The following is a 17582-nucleotide window of genomic DNA, read 5'->3' as shown; positions in this document are numbered from 1 at the left end:
ATCATTCTTAGTTCAACACATGAATCTCCGAAAAGACAACAAAAAAAGAAAGAAAGAAAAAAATAATAGTATGAACTCGATGAATTTGGCTCGAGCAATTTGAGATTTAAACTGCACTTGGTCCAATTAAGTGGCAAGTAATTTCACCTAAAAAAATGTCTCTGTAAACATAGCAATATTGTGCAAGAGCCCACAATCATGAAAGTCTTGGCATGTGGCCTATGACTATATTAAACAAGTATTGGAAAAATTATACGTCATGTAACTTCAAATCTGGTCCCTGGATGGAAAAATTTTGTGGCTTCAGCAGAGTAAATTGGCCAAATCAAGATTTTTTTTTTTCTTCAATTAGTCTGATACAAATTCAAATGTTTGGACTTGTAATGGAGTTTCGGTGTAAACTGGTTACCTGATTTTCTCTGGAACTTGACTTTAGGAGATTCATCCAATAAAGTTATGTGGAGTCTGTCTTCTTTAAAAAAGAGAGAAAATTAAAAAAAAAAAAAATTCAATTATTGGCTTGAAAATAAAAATCCCTTTAGTCTACCTAGGAGTTAATAACTTAGGACATAGTGCCCTTGCGTGGTACGACACTCAAGCACAGTTGACATGTAGAATTCTTAGCCGCTTAAGTGCCTGTTAGACATTATTAACTTTGACGTCTATAGGAAAAATTAAAAATTGGTTGGTTATAGATCCTAACCTCTTCTTCAACTAGACATCTAGTGGCTATACTTAACCAAAAAAACAAAGTACATTAGTTTGACAAAGTATGCCATCTAAACCTCCCCAAACCATCATATTTCTCGCAAAGAACCTTCATCTGCATTTATAGCAGATGGAGGAGAAAAACGTTCCCCCTCCCCTTCCCCACTCCCACTCCAAAAAAAAAAAAAAAAGGAAGAAAGACTAGGAAACTGGAATCCTCGGATTATTGATTGCAGTTGGCTAGAATATCTCCATTTTCCAAGTTGGCAAAGATGTGATAATCCAAGATTTTGGAAAACGAGGCACCGAATTTTGCTTAGCATATACGGTTGTGGGACCAATAAGTAGAGTAGAAAAATAACTACAAGTATAATGAATGACATTGATCTTCTACTGTCTCCATAAATATTGCTCAAATTTTATATCAGTGGATAGGGTATGTTTTACTTTTAACCCTTTTCTCCCCAGGCTGAGTTGTAGTATTGTATGTATACACTTCTATTTCTACGCTTCGAATTTAAGTAAAGGCCACGAAAGGTGAGGTGGCGCTTTCTGAAAGGTGATATGCCACGCTGCGACGCGCTCCTCTCGTTTGACAACACGTGTGGAGTCAAAATATTTGGGGAATCCCTCCCCCCGGCCCCCCCATATAAAAGAAAATTAAAAAAAAAAATGAAGGGTGATGTTTAGATAGTGCAAATTCCCACTATTGCCTAATAACGTGTTTTTCCAGAGGGCAGCCATGGGTCCAAATTCTCTCCTATATATATATGTAGGTAGCTTATGCATCCGTCCCTAGTCTTTGCGGGTTTCTCTCAATCTCAAGTCATAGGACTGTTTCTTTGTCTACTCTTTCAATATTGATATATTGATATACTTCCAGCCATCCAATTGATCAGATTGAGAGAGAAGTAAAAAGATGGGAAGGCAACCTTGCTGTGACAAAGTTGGCCTAAAGAAAGGGCCGTGGACTGCTGATGAAGACAAGAAACTCATCAGTTTCATTCTTACCAATGGCCAATGCTGCTGGAGAGCTGTCCCAAAACTTGCAGGTCTCCCATTTCTCCAAAATTCTATCAGTATTAGCTACTCGAGTGTGAGAGGGAAAGAAAGGTTTTTACATGGTCAATAAACAGCTCACTCTGTAATGTACTAGTGATCTTTTTAAGTAAGAGAGAGAACAAAAAGAAGAAGAGACTAATGAAATCCTTTTGGCCCTTTTTGCTCATCTTTGTTCGGTAGTTGGGACTTTTTTGTTGATTGAGTGCATTGCAATTTTGGCAGGACTCTTGAGATGCGGAAAGAGCTGCAGATTGAGATGGACTAACTATCTCAGACCAGACTTGAAGAGGGGGTTATTGTCAGAATATGAAGAGAAGATGGTCATTGATCTTCATGCTCAGCTTGGCAACAGGTTAATCCTCTATCCTGATCTTTACCCAAAGAAAATGAGAAAATTAGTTGAATTTTGAGCACCTCTTTATCCCGGCCCCGTTCTTCTGCATTTTCAATCAATTGGATTCTTTAGCAGAGGTTGTACATGTGGAGCTCAGTTGAAGCTACTTGTAAAGTGGCGGACAAGACTTGCGCAAATCATATTTTCCACTCCTTCACATATCCCTTTCTCAATATTATCATCATCCTTTTATTCTGAGCCAATCCCTGCATTTTGCCTTTCACAAAAGGCCCTTTTTTCTATAATAAAAAGAAAGAAACGGAAAAAAAATGCATTTCAAGAATATTATTTATTCCGAGGCACCTTTTCCAGTGTAAATAGTCTTTGTTTATGAAACATAGCTTTTTACACAGACATTTCTGGTGGCCAATTATGAGTTCAGAATAATAATTTTGTATCTTCATGCTCTGTAGGTGGTCCAAGATTGCTTCTCATCTCCCTGGAAGAACTGATAATGAGATCAAGAATCACTGGAATACTCACATAAAGAAAAAGCTGAAGAAAATGGGGATTGATCCTGTGACTCACAAGCCACTGCCCCCGTCAACAACTATTACTGCTGATCAACCACCCCAAGAGGAGCAGCCAGAGAATAATCTTGATTCTGATCAACAAGCCAAAAAAGGCCCGCCGCCTTTCTCAAATAGTGCTTCTGATACAATCCCAGAAATAGCTCAGCAAAATAGAGAAGCAGAGACTTCAATGCAGTCAACTTTAACAGAGGCAAAAGAAGAAGATGACAAAAGCAATAATCATTCTCAAAGTCCAATTGACTCCTCCCCCATGGAAGTCAACAATGGCTTCTGCATAGATGAAGTTCCCTTGATTGAACCTGATGCAATATTAGTACCGTATCCAAATTCTTCATCAACCCCTTCTTCATCGTCGTCATCATCATCATCTTCTTGTTCTTATGACCGCAGCTCGAATAATTACAATGCATTCGATCATCATCAAGAGATGTTGCCGACAATGGACTACTGCTGGCAGTTGTCATCATCATCAGCATCGTCATGTGACTACTACTATGACACAAACAACATGAACATGGATTTCTGGGATGATGACTTCATCAGCAATTGGGATATGCTACTTAATGATAATAGTGACAGAAATAATGTAGCTGCTGTTCTTGGAGTTGAACCTTCCCTGGTCCAGTACCCTCCAGAAATGGTCCAATTGGATGAAGATTCTTGGAATTTTTATCACTTGTGATCATATCAGACATTCTTTTCAATTCAAGTGGAGCTACTTAAGTTCTTGTTAATGTTGAATTGGTCTTTCCTTGATTAGCTGCCAATAGTTACAATGAATAAAAAGTCAAGAATCAGTGGGACAAAACCCATTGATTACTTTTGTTTTTTTGGGTTTTTGTAGATTTTTGTTTTTGTTCATGTTAGAGACAAAAATAAAATCCCTCTGTACATCAATGAAGCTGGCATCTTGGAGTACGATAATGGCATGCAACCAACCGTCAATTTCTTATTTTTATGTATTAATGCTCTACTTTCGTTGTCAAGTGTATATTGTACAAGCATGTAATAATGTAGTTACCAATGGGCACAAAAGCTTCCAATTACGCCTGCGCATGAAACATGTGGCTACCACGTAAATTACAAGTTTGTGAAAATATAATTATGAATTTATCTAATGATCGAGTGCGTATAGGGTAAAGCTTGCTGATCAAGTTGGTATTTATCTCAATAAGTTTTCGTGATTTCATTTCATTCTTTTTGGTTGGTTATTTTTTCTTTATAAAAATTGAGAACTCATCCAAGCATTTGCCAGGAGTTCATTACAGCAAAATAACATAAATAATTTTCACCTACCTTTGTGTTGTGCTAATGCTCCAATTTAATACTTGATCAATAAGAGGCTTAAAATAGCGTAGCAACAATAAGAATTTGATCGGCGCACGGAAGATCACAAGATTTATAGAGCTAGGAGGCTTCATTAAATATTGAAATCCACATGTTCAAAATCTGTCAATTGTTGCTGGGGCCATTTTAGAAATATTAATGAATTTGGGTAACTGTCACGGGAGCATCATTTACTAACAAATAATAATAATGTGTGTTATGACTAATTGTAAGATTTTATTTCACGAGTCATAACATCTGTGATTTTTTTACGAGTTATACTTTTATGATTTTAATTTAATTCTACGAGCAGGTTCAAAACCATTTTCATGCAATAGCCACAAATTTGGATTGCTATTTTTTTTTTTTGCATCTTCAGTACTGAATATTCCTTTTATATATTTCCTGATCACCTTCGTACATCACATTTTAAAAAGTATTACAATAATTTTTTTTTAAAAAAAAGTGCAATCCAATCAACCGTCTGAATGTCTGGATTGTATTTATTTATTCACCAATTGATATATGAGGCATGGATGAAGGCTTGGAGTCAAAATTTTGACAAGTCCCACAAACACAGGGTGTAGTACCTGGCAAAAGACAATTTGAGGGTCGGTTACCCAAATCTTTGGACTTCAATCCATTTTAGAAGAAAACCTTGCAACACTGGAGGTAGAGGAAACAAATTTGGCATGTTTCATCGCCAGATCTAATTAATATATGAAACATGAGAAAAACTGATCTTTCATTTATTTCCTTTTCGCTTGTTAGGCTAAGCAATTACCAGGTTAAGTTTACTTTAGGGAAAAGAAAAAAGAGGGGCGAAAATCTTGCATTGGAATTGTCTCTACCTACCCAGACAAAGATGTTCGGTTAATCACGAGACCTAAAAAATGCGATACGTAATTATTTCTTAAAAACAAAGTGATCCCATCAACCTCAAGGGCAGGAAAAGACCAAAATGCCAAAATGCTCAAATCAAGATGAAGATGTTTGTTTGGAACATAATGGCTTGCATGCCAAAACGTGAAAGGGTGGAGAAAACTACAAAAACAACTAAAACAAAAATTAGTGCAAGTAATAGCCACAAAGATAGCAAGGATCATTCATGGAATAAGATCATTCATGCAAGTCACGTAACAACACACTGATGTTTACGGGAAACCATACATTTGAAATTTTTAAGCGCCCCATTTAGGACTTTCTTGCCACAAATAATATTATTGTATAATACAATCTTCAGTGTAGTCTTATTTGTTATTGGGTTTGTGGATAAGAATTCCAGTTAAGGATAAGGATCCTCATTTATTATGTGTTTAGCCTTTCTGACTCCCCCCCCCCCCAAGAAGAGAGACTTATTTGGGTTCGGAGTAGAGGTGTCTAAATGGGTCATAATTTGGTAATGCGTCTAAAAGGATCAACCCATCTATACACATTTTAATAAATGAGTGTAATTTATGTCCATTTAATAAATACATCCAATTACTTTTTTATGAGTTTGAACAGATCAATATAATTAGATTGTGATTGACACCTCTAGTTTTGAACAAGAAAAATATTCTTTTATAGGACTTGCCCATTGCCACTCTAATTAATTTGATGTTTATTCGTGCACGGAGAAAGTTTTTGATGTAGGTACACAATCGGATAGGAGCTAGAGCTAATCTAAATCTGAAATTGTAATTCTCAAATTGGTTTTGAAGTGATTATCAAATTTAGGCTTCAAACACAATTCCAATTCAAATCAACATAGAACCGATTTCATGTGGCAAATTTTTCTTCTATTTATGTACTTAAAGACTCAAACTAATAGAGAAAAAAAAAAAGACATGCCACAAAAAATTGTTCCACCATTCGGCACAGATTATTCAAACAAATACATAATGGAAGACGGACTATTCATGCAATTACAGGTTAGGTTAGATATGGAGTTGCCTCTTCTATAGACTTGCTTGATTATTCTAAAGCCTTCGGTTCCTGTACATTTTAACAGAGTTGATTTTTCTGCAAACGTCGAATATGACAAAATTACTTTGCTGTCAAAAGACTCGCTTTATTACTTCAGAATTCGGATTTGATTCTTACTGTTCTGCCAGAAAAGTTTGGCCTAATAGCCAAAGTTGAAATGATAGGATTTAGTAATTCTTGGTTCAATCTCCCTTTTTAAATTTTACTCCTCCTTTGCTAAAATAAATAAATAATAGAAATAAAAGCGGTTCAGTTCTCCTCTATCTTGCTACTCTGTTCTTTGCTTCCCTTGCCCTTCTATTTCCTTTTTTTTTTTTTTTTTTTTTTGCCCTTAACACCACAAAAATTTGTAATTTCCAAACAATTGGCATAATACCAATCAATTGTTATTTTCTTTTCTTTCTCTGCAGACGATAAATGGAGGCGCCGGCGGGGGAGTGTCCTAGGAAACGTGCACGCTAAAAAGAGAGCATAATTGAGAAAGGCTACTTTCAACGGTATCGTTATTTGACAATTGGCATACATTTAGTATCTTTTCTCCCATTAATTTATGCAAAAACATCACGATTAATGATAACCTAACTGTAATCGGGAGTCCTCAAGTAATCCCAGAACGAAAGATTAGAAGTCTTTAGCATATGGCACATATTTTACATTTTTGCTCTTAGTTTTTTTAAGGATTAATTTTTTGTACGCTAATGGTGTAGTGCTTTTTTTTTTTATATACTGACAACTATGAATATATGCTACATGTGCATGATTTAAATTTAAATTTTAAATTTAGGTTATGTGATATGATTTAAATCTGCTAGTATAAAAAAAATTAATACAGTGTCGGTGCATAAAAAGTTAATTTTTTAAATCAAATTCAGAATATTCCTAAATTAGTTGTTGATTCCCCACAGCTAGCATTATAAATAACGCAGAAAATCAGATTTTGTCAATGCAGTTGTAGCTTATAAGACATTGTTGATGGGTCAATTTAAGTTTTTTGGTGGAATCTATGGTTGCAAAGAAGTTGGGAAGCTGTGCCAACCATAAGGGAATGATTGGTTGAGCATCAATTTATGGTTTGATTTCTTAGAGTTTCATATCTTGGAATGATTTTCGTTTTGCTAGAAAATGTCCTTCTTTTATTTGTTTATGTTGCCTTGGGCTGAAGGCCAAAGCTGTTTCTGTTTATTTTAAATTCGTGAAAATCGAAAACTCAATAATGTCGACTTCCAAACGTATTAGATGTCGTACAAGAGTTCGAAGAACATCGCATGGATCCCTTTTTTTTATTATTTATTTCGGTCGACGTCTTTCGTTTTTGATAAACAACAATAAAAGTAATTGCCAATACTGAAAATCCAGGTAAGCAAAACGTCAAGTCGTTTTCAGGTTTGTTAGGATTGTAGTCAACGAGATCCCACGAGCGTATTGAAACGGCAAAATGAAAACAAAAAAGATTCTGCGAATTATGTAATAGAAAACTTGAATATCATTAATATACGGGTTAAATGTAGAAAATTCCCATGAATTATTATGCTAGTTATAATTCACACCTAACTTATTTTAATAGACACATCACCTCCTTGGTCAACTAAAAAATAATGAAAAAAATTAACTCCATCTAAGCAATTGGTGAATTTATCCTCCTTGAAAAAATAGCCTTTTGGTGGGAAAATTTGTCACTTTAAATAGGCTGATTTTCACTTCAAAAGCAAAGTGTAATTGAAAACAAAGGTCAAATGTGAGAGGACAAAATACGAAAAATTTGAGAGACCGCTGTTGCAATTTTTATCTTCTTCAACACATCATAATGCCATAACTTCATATACAATAGGCAAAATATAACTTGAAATCTTCACAAGAATTTGGATGAGAAAAACCCAAAATTTTTCATATGAATTTAGCATAATAACCGCGAAAAAGGTTCAATACGAAACCTTCATATTAATAAGCAAAATATTGGACTTAAAAGTTTCAACAAACACCTAAAATTTTCGGTTACTTATGTGCATATATAATGAAAAACCAAAAATACAGCTCGCATTTAGTAGGATTTTACAATGCAATTTCCATGATACAATGATCTATTTTGACTTGGCCCGAATCAAAATAAATAGTGGAATGAGGTTGTTCAGATTTTTGAAGTCAATTTATTCTCTCTCTTTTTTTTTCCTATACTTCTTTTGTTTTAATTGCCATTCAAAGTGACCTCATAATTTATTTTTCTGTATTTTTAATTAGACATTTCTTACGAAGTGAAAATTTTAATTAGTCTATTTGAGGTGCCAATCTTTTCCGACCAAGAGAGCATTTTTGGCACTCAATAAATTGGTTAGTTAACCAAGAGTGTAATTAAGGTGGCTACAAAAATATTTTAGATTAATAGATTTATTGCATTTAATCCTTAATTAATAGGCCGGTCCTCCTTTTAAGAGCTGGAATTGTAAATGGTTAAATTGAGAAGGGAGTTTCGTATTAAATGGAGAAACAAGAACACTTGACCGCCGACTAATGTATAATTAAGTCGCCCTAATTTCTTACAGTATATATTAAAGCGAGTTGCATCTCCGACTGTCATATCTAAATGTCCTATAGACAGAAAATTGGATTAAAGAAAAAAATTTAATGATCAGGTTTAATTCTATTGTATAATTAAGTAGCAGAGAGGGTGAAGAATTTTCACTCAAATTAGGTGTAAGCCAGCTGTCTTGGACACTGTCAAAATGCATTAATTACGTGCAAAATAATAATGTGGTTCTCATTTGAATTATTAAACGAATGAGAAAACATGCAGGAATTCCAAACACTTCAAATTAACGAACAGAATCTTGATTATTATTGGGTGAACGGTGAAAAGTATTTGAGGCAGAAGAGTCTTGGAATTCCAGTACCTAGCTAGTAAGGGCTGCCTTTTGACCAAGTCTGTGCCCAGTATACTCCGCGGGCGGACACCTGAGTTCCCAGATACAATTTTCATGCGCGAAATCGAAATGGAAATTTGTAATTACAATTCTATGGCTTAAAATTGTGAACAAATACTAACCAGAATATCAAAATTTGTAATTTTATTACGCTTTTTCCTATCCATTTTTTCGCAGAATATAGCACATTCCCAAATACATAAATCTACAGAGTAAATTCTCCATGCAGAAGTCCATGTCATCAAAAAGAAAAATACAACAAAGAAAGGAAAAAATGGAATGAACGACAAAAACCGCGGCTGCTCCAAAGATGCATTCCCCCATCAGTAACGTCAAATCAGCCTGAAAAACACGAAGCATGCAAAACAAATAAGACTTGCTACAATTCTTCATCAGACAAAAATTAATCGAATTTAAAACAAAAGTGATTTGTGGAAGTTCAGCTGACGACTTTAGAAATTAGGATTTATGTGTTGGTAAACTCCTCACCATTATGCTCAGTGTGAAAATGTGAAGATTGTAAAAGATGCCCAACTAGCTTTCTTTCCCTGTTCTATTCCGCGTTTGAGCCACCAATTCTTTTTTGTTGTTTGTCAAACTTTTTCATTTTGGGTATGGATAGTCTTTAATTTCCCCTTTTTGTCGCAAAATGAAATCTCCAATCTTTTTTTTTTTTTTTTTTATCCATTTCCTTTGACATGATCTATTTCGAAGATGAAAATTTATGAATGCAAGAACTTTATTCGAATTCTTTGTTTGACTGGAGTAAACTATTGGACTTACTGGAAGACTTATAAAGCAACTAAAATCTAGTGGAGCATTTCGGTTTTTTTTTTCCAAGAAAATTTTGTCGTACGTAATTCATTTTCTTCTTCCTTTTTGTTCTTGCAAACAATAGCACGACAAAAAATATATTCTTCAAAATCTGTTAAGAAATAGATTTTCCTTTTCCAAGTAAAGTAGTTGAGTAAGTTTGTTATACATTATTATCAATTTATAACTTCTTCTTTTTTTTTTTTTACACTAGCAGATTTAGATAAGCCATAAAGTACGAAATCAAATCATGTACATACAGTATACATTCGCAACTATTAGTATAAAAAAATCACTTCACTGTCACTGTCAGTGCAAAAAAAAAAAAAAAAAGGTTAATCCAAAGTAATTTGGCTTTAGCGTCAGCAAGAGTTGGTGAACAAAAGTTTTACTACTATTTGATGAATACGGTTCTTTGCGCAACATGACATCATAACTTCTGCATTTAACTAGTTTTATTAGCAATGAATGATAATCCAATTAAACTGGCGTCAAGACTTCTGTTCATTAATTATGACAATGACTCTCACGTAGTTCTGGGCATAGCGTAAATGTGCTGCCTCTCCCGACAGATTTATGTGCTTTCACGACTTCATCGATTTGTTAACTGATTTAGATTTTAACGTGGCATCTTAGGGTGAATCGAATCAAAATCCAATAAAGACATTCAAATTTCTACACTATTAGTAATTATTAGGTCATGTAATCATTTCTCTAAACATGCTTTACCATTGTGATTAAAGTAGGAACCATCATTTGTTTAACAGTTCATATATATAAATTCTTTGCTTTTAGGAACTTCTTTTCTTTTTTTTTTTCGCTCCCTTTTTGGGTCAGAAGAGCAGAATTCAAGTGTAAGTGAGGCGCTCAAAAGAGTACTTAGAAATTAAGGACACGATTGTATCCATATTTTGTAATTTTCTACAGAAGGCTCAAGATCGAATTTATCATTTTAACCCTGCCAGTACCTTGGTGGAAATACGTAGACCTTTGCATGTATTAGTTTTGACTTTTTTGGCCAGTCGATGGATCATTTTTGTCGACAGTGGACTTGGTTTTCATACTATTACAAAGTACAAGGACATTACGTAGTGGAAAAGAAAAAATTTAAAATCAATGTCATCAATCTTCAAGAATATTAATTAATAACTATGAATATTTGATAATCTTGATGACTTTTTGCTTCAAATATAGGCCTGGCGATTCGTTCAATGTCCCATCATAGTCAAACATTTTGATCCACAAATTTTTGTATAAAAATTAAAAGAGAATGAGCTCAAGCAGGGGAAAAAAAAGAACGAGCAATGACTAAGCATGTAGGAACTGGTAGGGGAAGGGATGGTTGGATTGTTTGGGAGGAGGGAGTACGAGTGAAAGGTTTCCGATTTTGAGTCCCCTACTTATACTATAAATTGTTTTTTTAAATATAGGGAATTAGCACTATAAAAAATGGGATTTTGGTTTTTTTTTTTTCTTTGGGGGAGGGGGTTCGTACTGCCCCTTTTGCCCTTCCTTTGTGCACATACAAATATAAACATACGAGCTTTGCTATATAATATGAAATTAGTAAAAAAAATTTTGATCTAATGGTTAAGATTAAAACTCCATAACGTAGAGATTTTGGGTTCTAATCCTTCTGTACTCTCCCAACTTCTTAAATCCCTACTAAAAAATTTTTGTTGACAAATACACACACACACATATATATATAACACGAAATTAATTCTACAAGCTCTTTTTTCTTTTTAGGTGAAAATTATGCACAGCTATGTGGTTTGTTGCCTTCAATTTGTTGAACGGTAAAACCAAGGATTACCTCAAATAGTAAATTAATTTGTTGGGCCGTTTTGGAGGTGAATTTTTGCTGCTGTCAATGCTACGCCAATTTTTCACCTTTGCCTAAGAATGGCGAAATGATGCATTTTCTACTATCACCAAGAGAAGGAAAACAAAAAACACATATTTTCTACGTAATTACTTGCTAAAGACAAATTCGAGTATTCTTATACTTCCAAATGCAAAGCATGGACCCTGCTTATATCACATTTGTCCACTTTTTTTGCAATTTAGCAGAAAGATTTGAGAAATACAGATATATATACATTTACTTAGTGTAGACGTACACACGGTTAAAGAGTGTGAACCATATACTGCACTAGTCTCTTCTCACCCTACCGTCTCATTCCTCCTCCATTCTGAGGGCGACAAGAATCGTACCTTCATCATTGAGGAATTTAACCGGGTGTTATGAATTCTAATCATTTTCAGAAAAAGAAAGGGAAAAAAACTAGCTTGCATTGTCAAAAGGATGTGATAAAATACTCCACTTGTCAACACTTTAGCAATCCAATCATTCCCAAAAAAAAAAATACAGGCAAGCCAATGTCTTCATTCTTGGCTTAGTACCGACTGAAGCCCCCACAACGCAGCAAACCCAAGCCACAAAGTCAGAAAACAAAGAATAGTACAAGCAAAAATTTGACTGAAAGTTATTGAACCGCAACCTTTTCTCACAGTGGAATGAGTAAAACCGAGTACCCTGTCATCATTATCGTAATCATGCGCATCGTTCTCAACAGTCCACATCCCCGTTTATACCTTAGAATTTTAGTGTATTGCCTACACTTGTAAAATCCAATGGGACTGGTAGAGCTTTGATTATTTGGTTGCTTGATTTTTCATTTTCTTTTGTTTTGGATAATGACTATATTGTCACTCTTTTTCTTTTTTTTCATGATGAGTTTTTACTGAATAAGATGTACATCGTCGTCATGGAATTGTGTAGTTGTTACAATTGATTTGAGTATATAAACTTGTGCAGGTTTACTTCATTTTATGAAGCATTCTTTGCTTATGATAGCATGAATCAGAATGAGTTACTTGAACGGTCATATCACAAACGTAATAATCGATTAATGATCGAAAATATCTTGATCTAGTGGCTAAAATTGAAACTCTAAAATTTAGACAGCTAGAGTTTAAATCTCCTTTCCCTCTACTCGTTTCTTAAGTACAACTGCATGTATAAATATTAGGGTAATAATATCCATTCATAGCTTTTGAGTATTTTTTTTTAAAGCAAAATTAAAGAGAAAGTAGGTATTTTTAGAGAAATGCATAATGAAAGTGCGCAACAAAATAAAAAGGGGTAAAAAATTCATATAAATATTGAGATCAAAAGTAAAAAGGTTTTGGTACTTGGGAGAAAAGTAGAAAACTCGTTAAAAAAGAAAAAAATTGGCACGCGTTTTCAAAAGAAGACCCTAGACAATTTTTCACAATGCTGATGCGATGCCGTGAATGAAGTCAAATGGACTTGCGGACCAATCATGATTCAGCGTATACCACCTGTCTTACGCTCTTCCCTCAGTGTGTGATGAGTTGACCCCACCAAAACACATAATTTACATATAGAATCCGCAACGACCTCTCTATCTCTCCTACTTCCCACTCTAATTCTGTGGGTCACAGATTTTGGATTTTTTTCTATTTTTTTTTTGTCCTTAATAAGAGTTCAATACCAACGACTTTGATTTTGTGGTGTGCAAACAAAATATTCCCTATCAGATTCATTTGTGTTTTATGAGTCTCTGTGTGTGTGTGTGTGTGTTTTGGCATTTACTATTAGCACCACCATATTTAATGTAGCTTATTAGTAGTGTCTTCTTCTACTTACGCAATTTAACTTTTTCTTTTCGGTGCCATAATATCCACAATATTTTTGCTATATATTTTGTATTCAGAACTAATAAGTATAAAGGTGCACATAATGTCAACAATATGTTAGATTCAACTAAAAATGTAGACAGAAGAAGACTGAGTTGAACGATAAAATAGAAAGAATTACAAGTAAGAGATTCTTGATTCAAAACCTCCCACTCACTCGTGAAAACAAAACAAAAATACCGGCAGAAATCCATTATTTAAACGTTTTGTAAGAGGATTATTTAAACATAGGAAAAAAAAAAAAAAAGTTATGGGAATAGACACGCAGGGATGGTTTGTCGGCTAGTGGGGCCTGTCATTTTCTGGGACCTGAGTAATAAATGACTCAAAGCTTACATCATGCTGATGCCAATAATATTTCTCCAGATACATAATAATTTCTTTTACAACAGCAAAACCCATACTAACCTAACCACTCTAATGGGTTTGGAGAACCAATTGGACTTGTGTAAGAGGATAGATGAAAGGCCTATAAGAGGATCAGATTATTGCGGGGTCCGAACTTCTAATTTTTAGTCTGTAGAAGAGATTTAAATTCTTCGTAGTGATTAATTCGCCTTTGACAAGTTGACTTTTAGCTGTTACGTACCGTCGACTCAAAATAGCTCATTTGTAATTAGCGCTATTAGTCTATTATTGCTCTCATTTTTAGTGAAGTGATTTACGCACTCTTTTCTCTTCTTCAAAAACTGACTACAGAATAAGATCAATCCAACCATGAGGAAAGGAAGTGCAACAAAGAAACTGCATTTGGTATTCAGGCAAGTCGGTTGAGTAAACGAGAAAAAAAGAAAAGAAACATTGGAATCAAAGGCCATAGGAAATTTACAAGAACCAGACTATACTTAATTAAGTACCACTATACTAGAAGCAATAGGCAAAAAGAAAAGGAAAGAACTAGATTTACCATTCCAAAAAAAGTAATAAAGCACAGAAAGCCCGAGAATAAGAAAGTAAAGTCAGTGTGTGTTATCATATTGTATTTCCAGCTACCATAAAAAAGTTCAAAAAATTGGCAATTTCACCTGTTTAAAGAAGAACGGCATCTAACAATGATTGCCTTAAGCTAAAGTTTTGCAAATGTCTTCACATAAAAAAAAAGAAGAGAAGTAGTGGAAGGATGACAAAATGGCATAATCAAGAAGAAGAATCCCATTTGATATGATTGTTTATTTAGAGGGTGTGAGAAAGTGAGGGTTGGCAAATATACTACTGCAGTAGTCTGTACTACACATTCTGAAGTACTCAAAAGAGGTTGGCAATTAAAGCAACGAGTATTAGTTTATTCTGGGAATAGAAGAAAAACTGCAGATTTTTCAAGCTCTTTTTCGTATGGGGATGGACTACAGATAGCAATAGGTGGCCTTGGAGGACCATAAGACCTACTAAAATACATAACTTGCAGTTTGTAGCAAAGGGTACACTTTCAACTGGGGCGGTTGCTGAATCAAAGGGCTGGTCGCCCATGCGCTTGGATTGACTCTGTAAAGGGTTTGGTTTGGGGTGCTTTTAGTGGATTTTGGGGCCCCTTTTTCTTCCACTCTCGAAGCTACACCTGAGAAATGGTATCTGGCAAAAATGTTCATGTCTATCGACTATCATCATGAATCCAGTGAATCAAATGTTTCATTGAGTACTGCTTCTTCCCTTCTTTCTGCCCTTTCTAAATACACCATAATTTAAAGAAGCACTGTTATGCTAAAGTCCATGCAGCATATAGCTATTTCAACGCTAATTTAAATCAATTCAAATATTGTAACTAACTCAACTCAATGTGTCAATTTTTAACTATATATGCTTTCATTTCTCCTGTTTGTAGAAAAGGTTCCGGGGTAAGACTTAGTGTTATACCACGAACTCCAAACTTTATTCTTAAATGATTAGAGCAGAGGATTGGATGATGCAATGCTTAGAATGGAATTACTGAGCATGTATAGTAGCTATAATGCCATATCACACAGTGCCGACATACTTCTGGAGCTTCATTGGTGGTAATATATTCTTTTTTTTCTTTAGAAGAGGTTGACGAATTAAACTCTTTAATTTGTTGGAAGATAATTAATTCCCTCCCAGTTGACTAAAAAGAATAAACTATGACACTGCAACTAATTCACTCTCCTTATTTATTCATCAAATACTAGTACCGACAGTGTGCAATAAAGATAATTATATGCTTGCGTACAATGTATGAGAACGTATGCAAGAAAGATAATGATGCATTCGTATATATTTTATGAAGCCCAAAAATAAAAAATAAAAAACTCTCTGATAAAAATAAATGGATGATGCAACCATCCATATTATGACACTTGATAATCTTTTCGTTTAGTATTGACAAAAACCTCTGTCCATGAACTCATGGCGTGTAGAATTTGACAACAAGAGAGGGGGGGAAAAATGAAAGACAGGCACTCCACATTCTTGTGTCCTTTTCCTTTAATTATGTGTTTCATTTTAAGGAGGAAAATCGAACCTATTGATGTATGCGTATCACAATGTAGTCACTGTTTTATGGATTGAAATCCACTGATTCTTGCAATGGAATTTTTGCTGGCACAGTTGGAAACCTTGTTTTGGATAAAGCATGTTGTTATGGTATTTAGGTCCCCATTAGCGTAATTGTTTACGCGGCCTACAATTCTCTACTCTTTTCTCTTTTTGGTTAGGATCACGGAGCCAAACGTGGAACAAAACTGGAACACATATATGGGCGCATACAAGATTGTGATGAGCCTGCTTTGACACCGCAGCACAAAATTGGAGTACGATAAACAAGTTTTGAACCCGTATTGTTAGTGGAGCTCCACAGGAAGAATGCTAAAGGGATTCTCCTTTTCACACTCCCTTTCTTCAATGGGAAAATTGTAATTTTATTTTTATTAGTAGGTCGTTTAGATTCACGTTATCACCGATGTGTACAAAAAAAAAGAACGTCGAAAATGCTATCTGTACTCTATTTTTTGTTATATACAACCCTACCATTTATTTTATCATAGAGTCTAATAAATGAAAATTATATCATTAGCATGATGACAGTGGGAGTGCGATTAACAAAAATGGAATGCAGATAATATGTTTCCCAGAAAGTCACTGATAACTAAATTTTTAATATGCATGACTGGAATTAGAAACCTACGTGTAGATGAAATTCTATTGATGTTGTGTGTGAAAGGTGAAATTTCATTTACGTTAATATTTTCAATGATGATGTAGATTATGGCGGTGGTGATGGATATAATATAATTGCACCCTTTTGAATGGCAACATAATGCCTTCATACAATAGCCTTATCCACTGCAAGGTCGTGACCATATATGCTTCTTCATCTTCTACATTGTTCCAACTGGGGCCATTTGAGAGTGCAGAGGAGACATTTTGTTTTGGAGGATACTTCATCATCATTCCCTCCCATTTCAGAAATGGTTGAATAAGGACGCATATCCCTTCACCTTTTTCACTTTGGTTTTCCACTGGATGTCTCCCGTGTCAGATGACTAATCCATAAGATGACTTGTCTCAAATCATACTTTAACAGATGGGCTTTGGTTGTTTGTTGTGCTGCTTTAGAGTTCGTTAGAATAGGAATATCCCGTCGAAGACATTTGATTTGTGCTTTGACCTTGGCAGGTCACAAACAAACTGTTTTGTTTACACGCTAGTTCAGATCACCATTTCTATTGGTTCAGATAAAATGCTCTTCTCTGTTCCTTTTGGGTGGGTGGGAGGGGGGGGGGGGCATCTCATCTTTGGCACTTGATTAAGGAGGCAGCTGGACAATATCCGTGTCAGCTAATAAACTATGGTCAGCCTGTTCAAACGATAAACCTGCCAATTACAAGAACTTTCAATTCTTCACATTGAAGTTTCTAGCCAAAAAATGAGATGCGAGCCAGAGGAGCCACTTTCCGGAGAAACAAATTCAGCCAGAAAGTGACACAGCATGGATTGTTGCTATTAACTTCGAAATCTAACTGCAATATTATGACAACCGGTGGCTGGCTCAACAATCCCACGACCCAACAAGAAATGATCCGATTGCATGAAACAAAATGATTCCATACCTTCAACACGTAGACGTAGTATAGCATGGTATCACGTGGGCTTCAGCTTTCCGAGTTATCTCGACGAGCGAAACCA

At 34.9% G+C, this 17582-nt stretch overlaps 1 protein-coding gene across 1 annotated transcript; it reads left to right on the top strand.

Moving 5' to 3' along the window:
• Window positions 1-1522: 1522 nt before the first annotated feature.
• Window positions 1523-3683, top strand: LOC113778041 (transcription factor MYB20). The gene is made up of 3 exons (XM_027323290.1): window positions 1523-1760; window positions 1993-2122; window positions 2578-3683. The coding sequence occupies exons 1-3, from the start codon at window positions 1628-1630 to the stop codon at window positions 3377-3379; spliced, it is 1065 nt and encodes a 354-aa protein (XP_027179091.1). The 5' UTR covers window positions 1523-1627; the 3' UTR covers window positions 3380-3683.
• Window positions 3684-17582: the final 13899 nt, after the last annotated feature.

The sequence above is a fragment of the Coffea eugenioides genome, chromosome 7, assembly GCF_003713205.1.
Source record: "Coffea eugenioides isolate CCC68of chromosome 7, Ceug_1.0, whole genome shotgun sequence".
Lineage (NCBI taxonomy): Eukaryota > Viridiplantae > Streptophyta > Magnoliopsida > Gentianales > Rubiaceae > Coffea > Coffea eugenioides.
The sequence above is the reverse complement of the archived record's forward strand: the minus strand, read 5'-3'. Positions and strand labels throughout refer to the sequence as shown.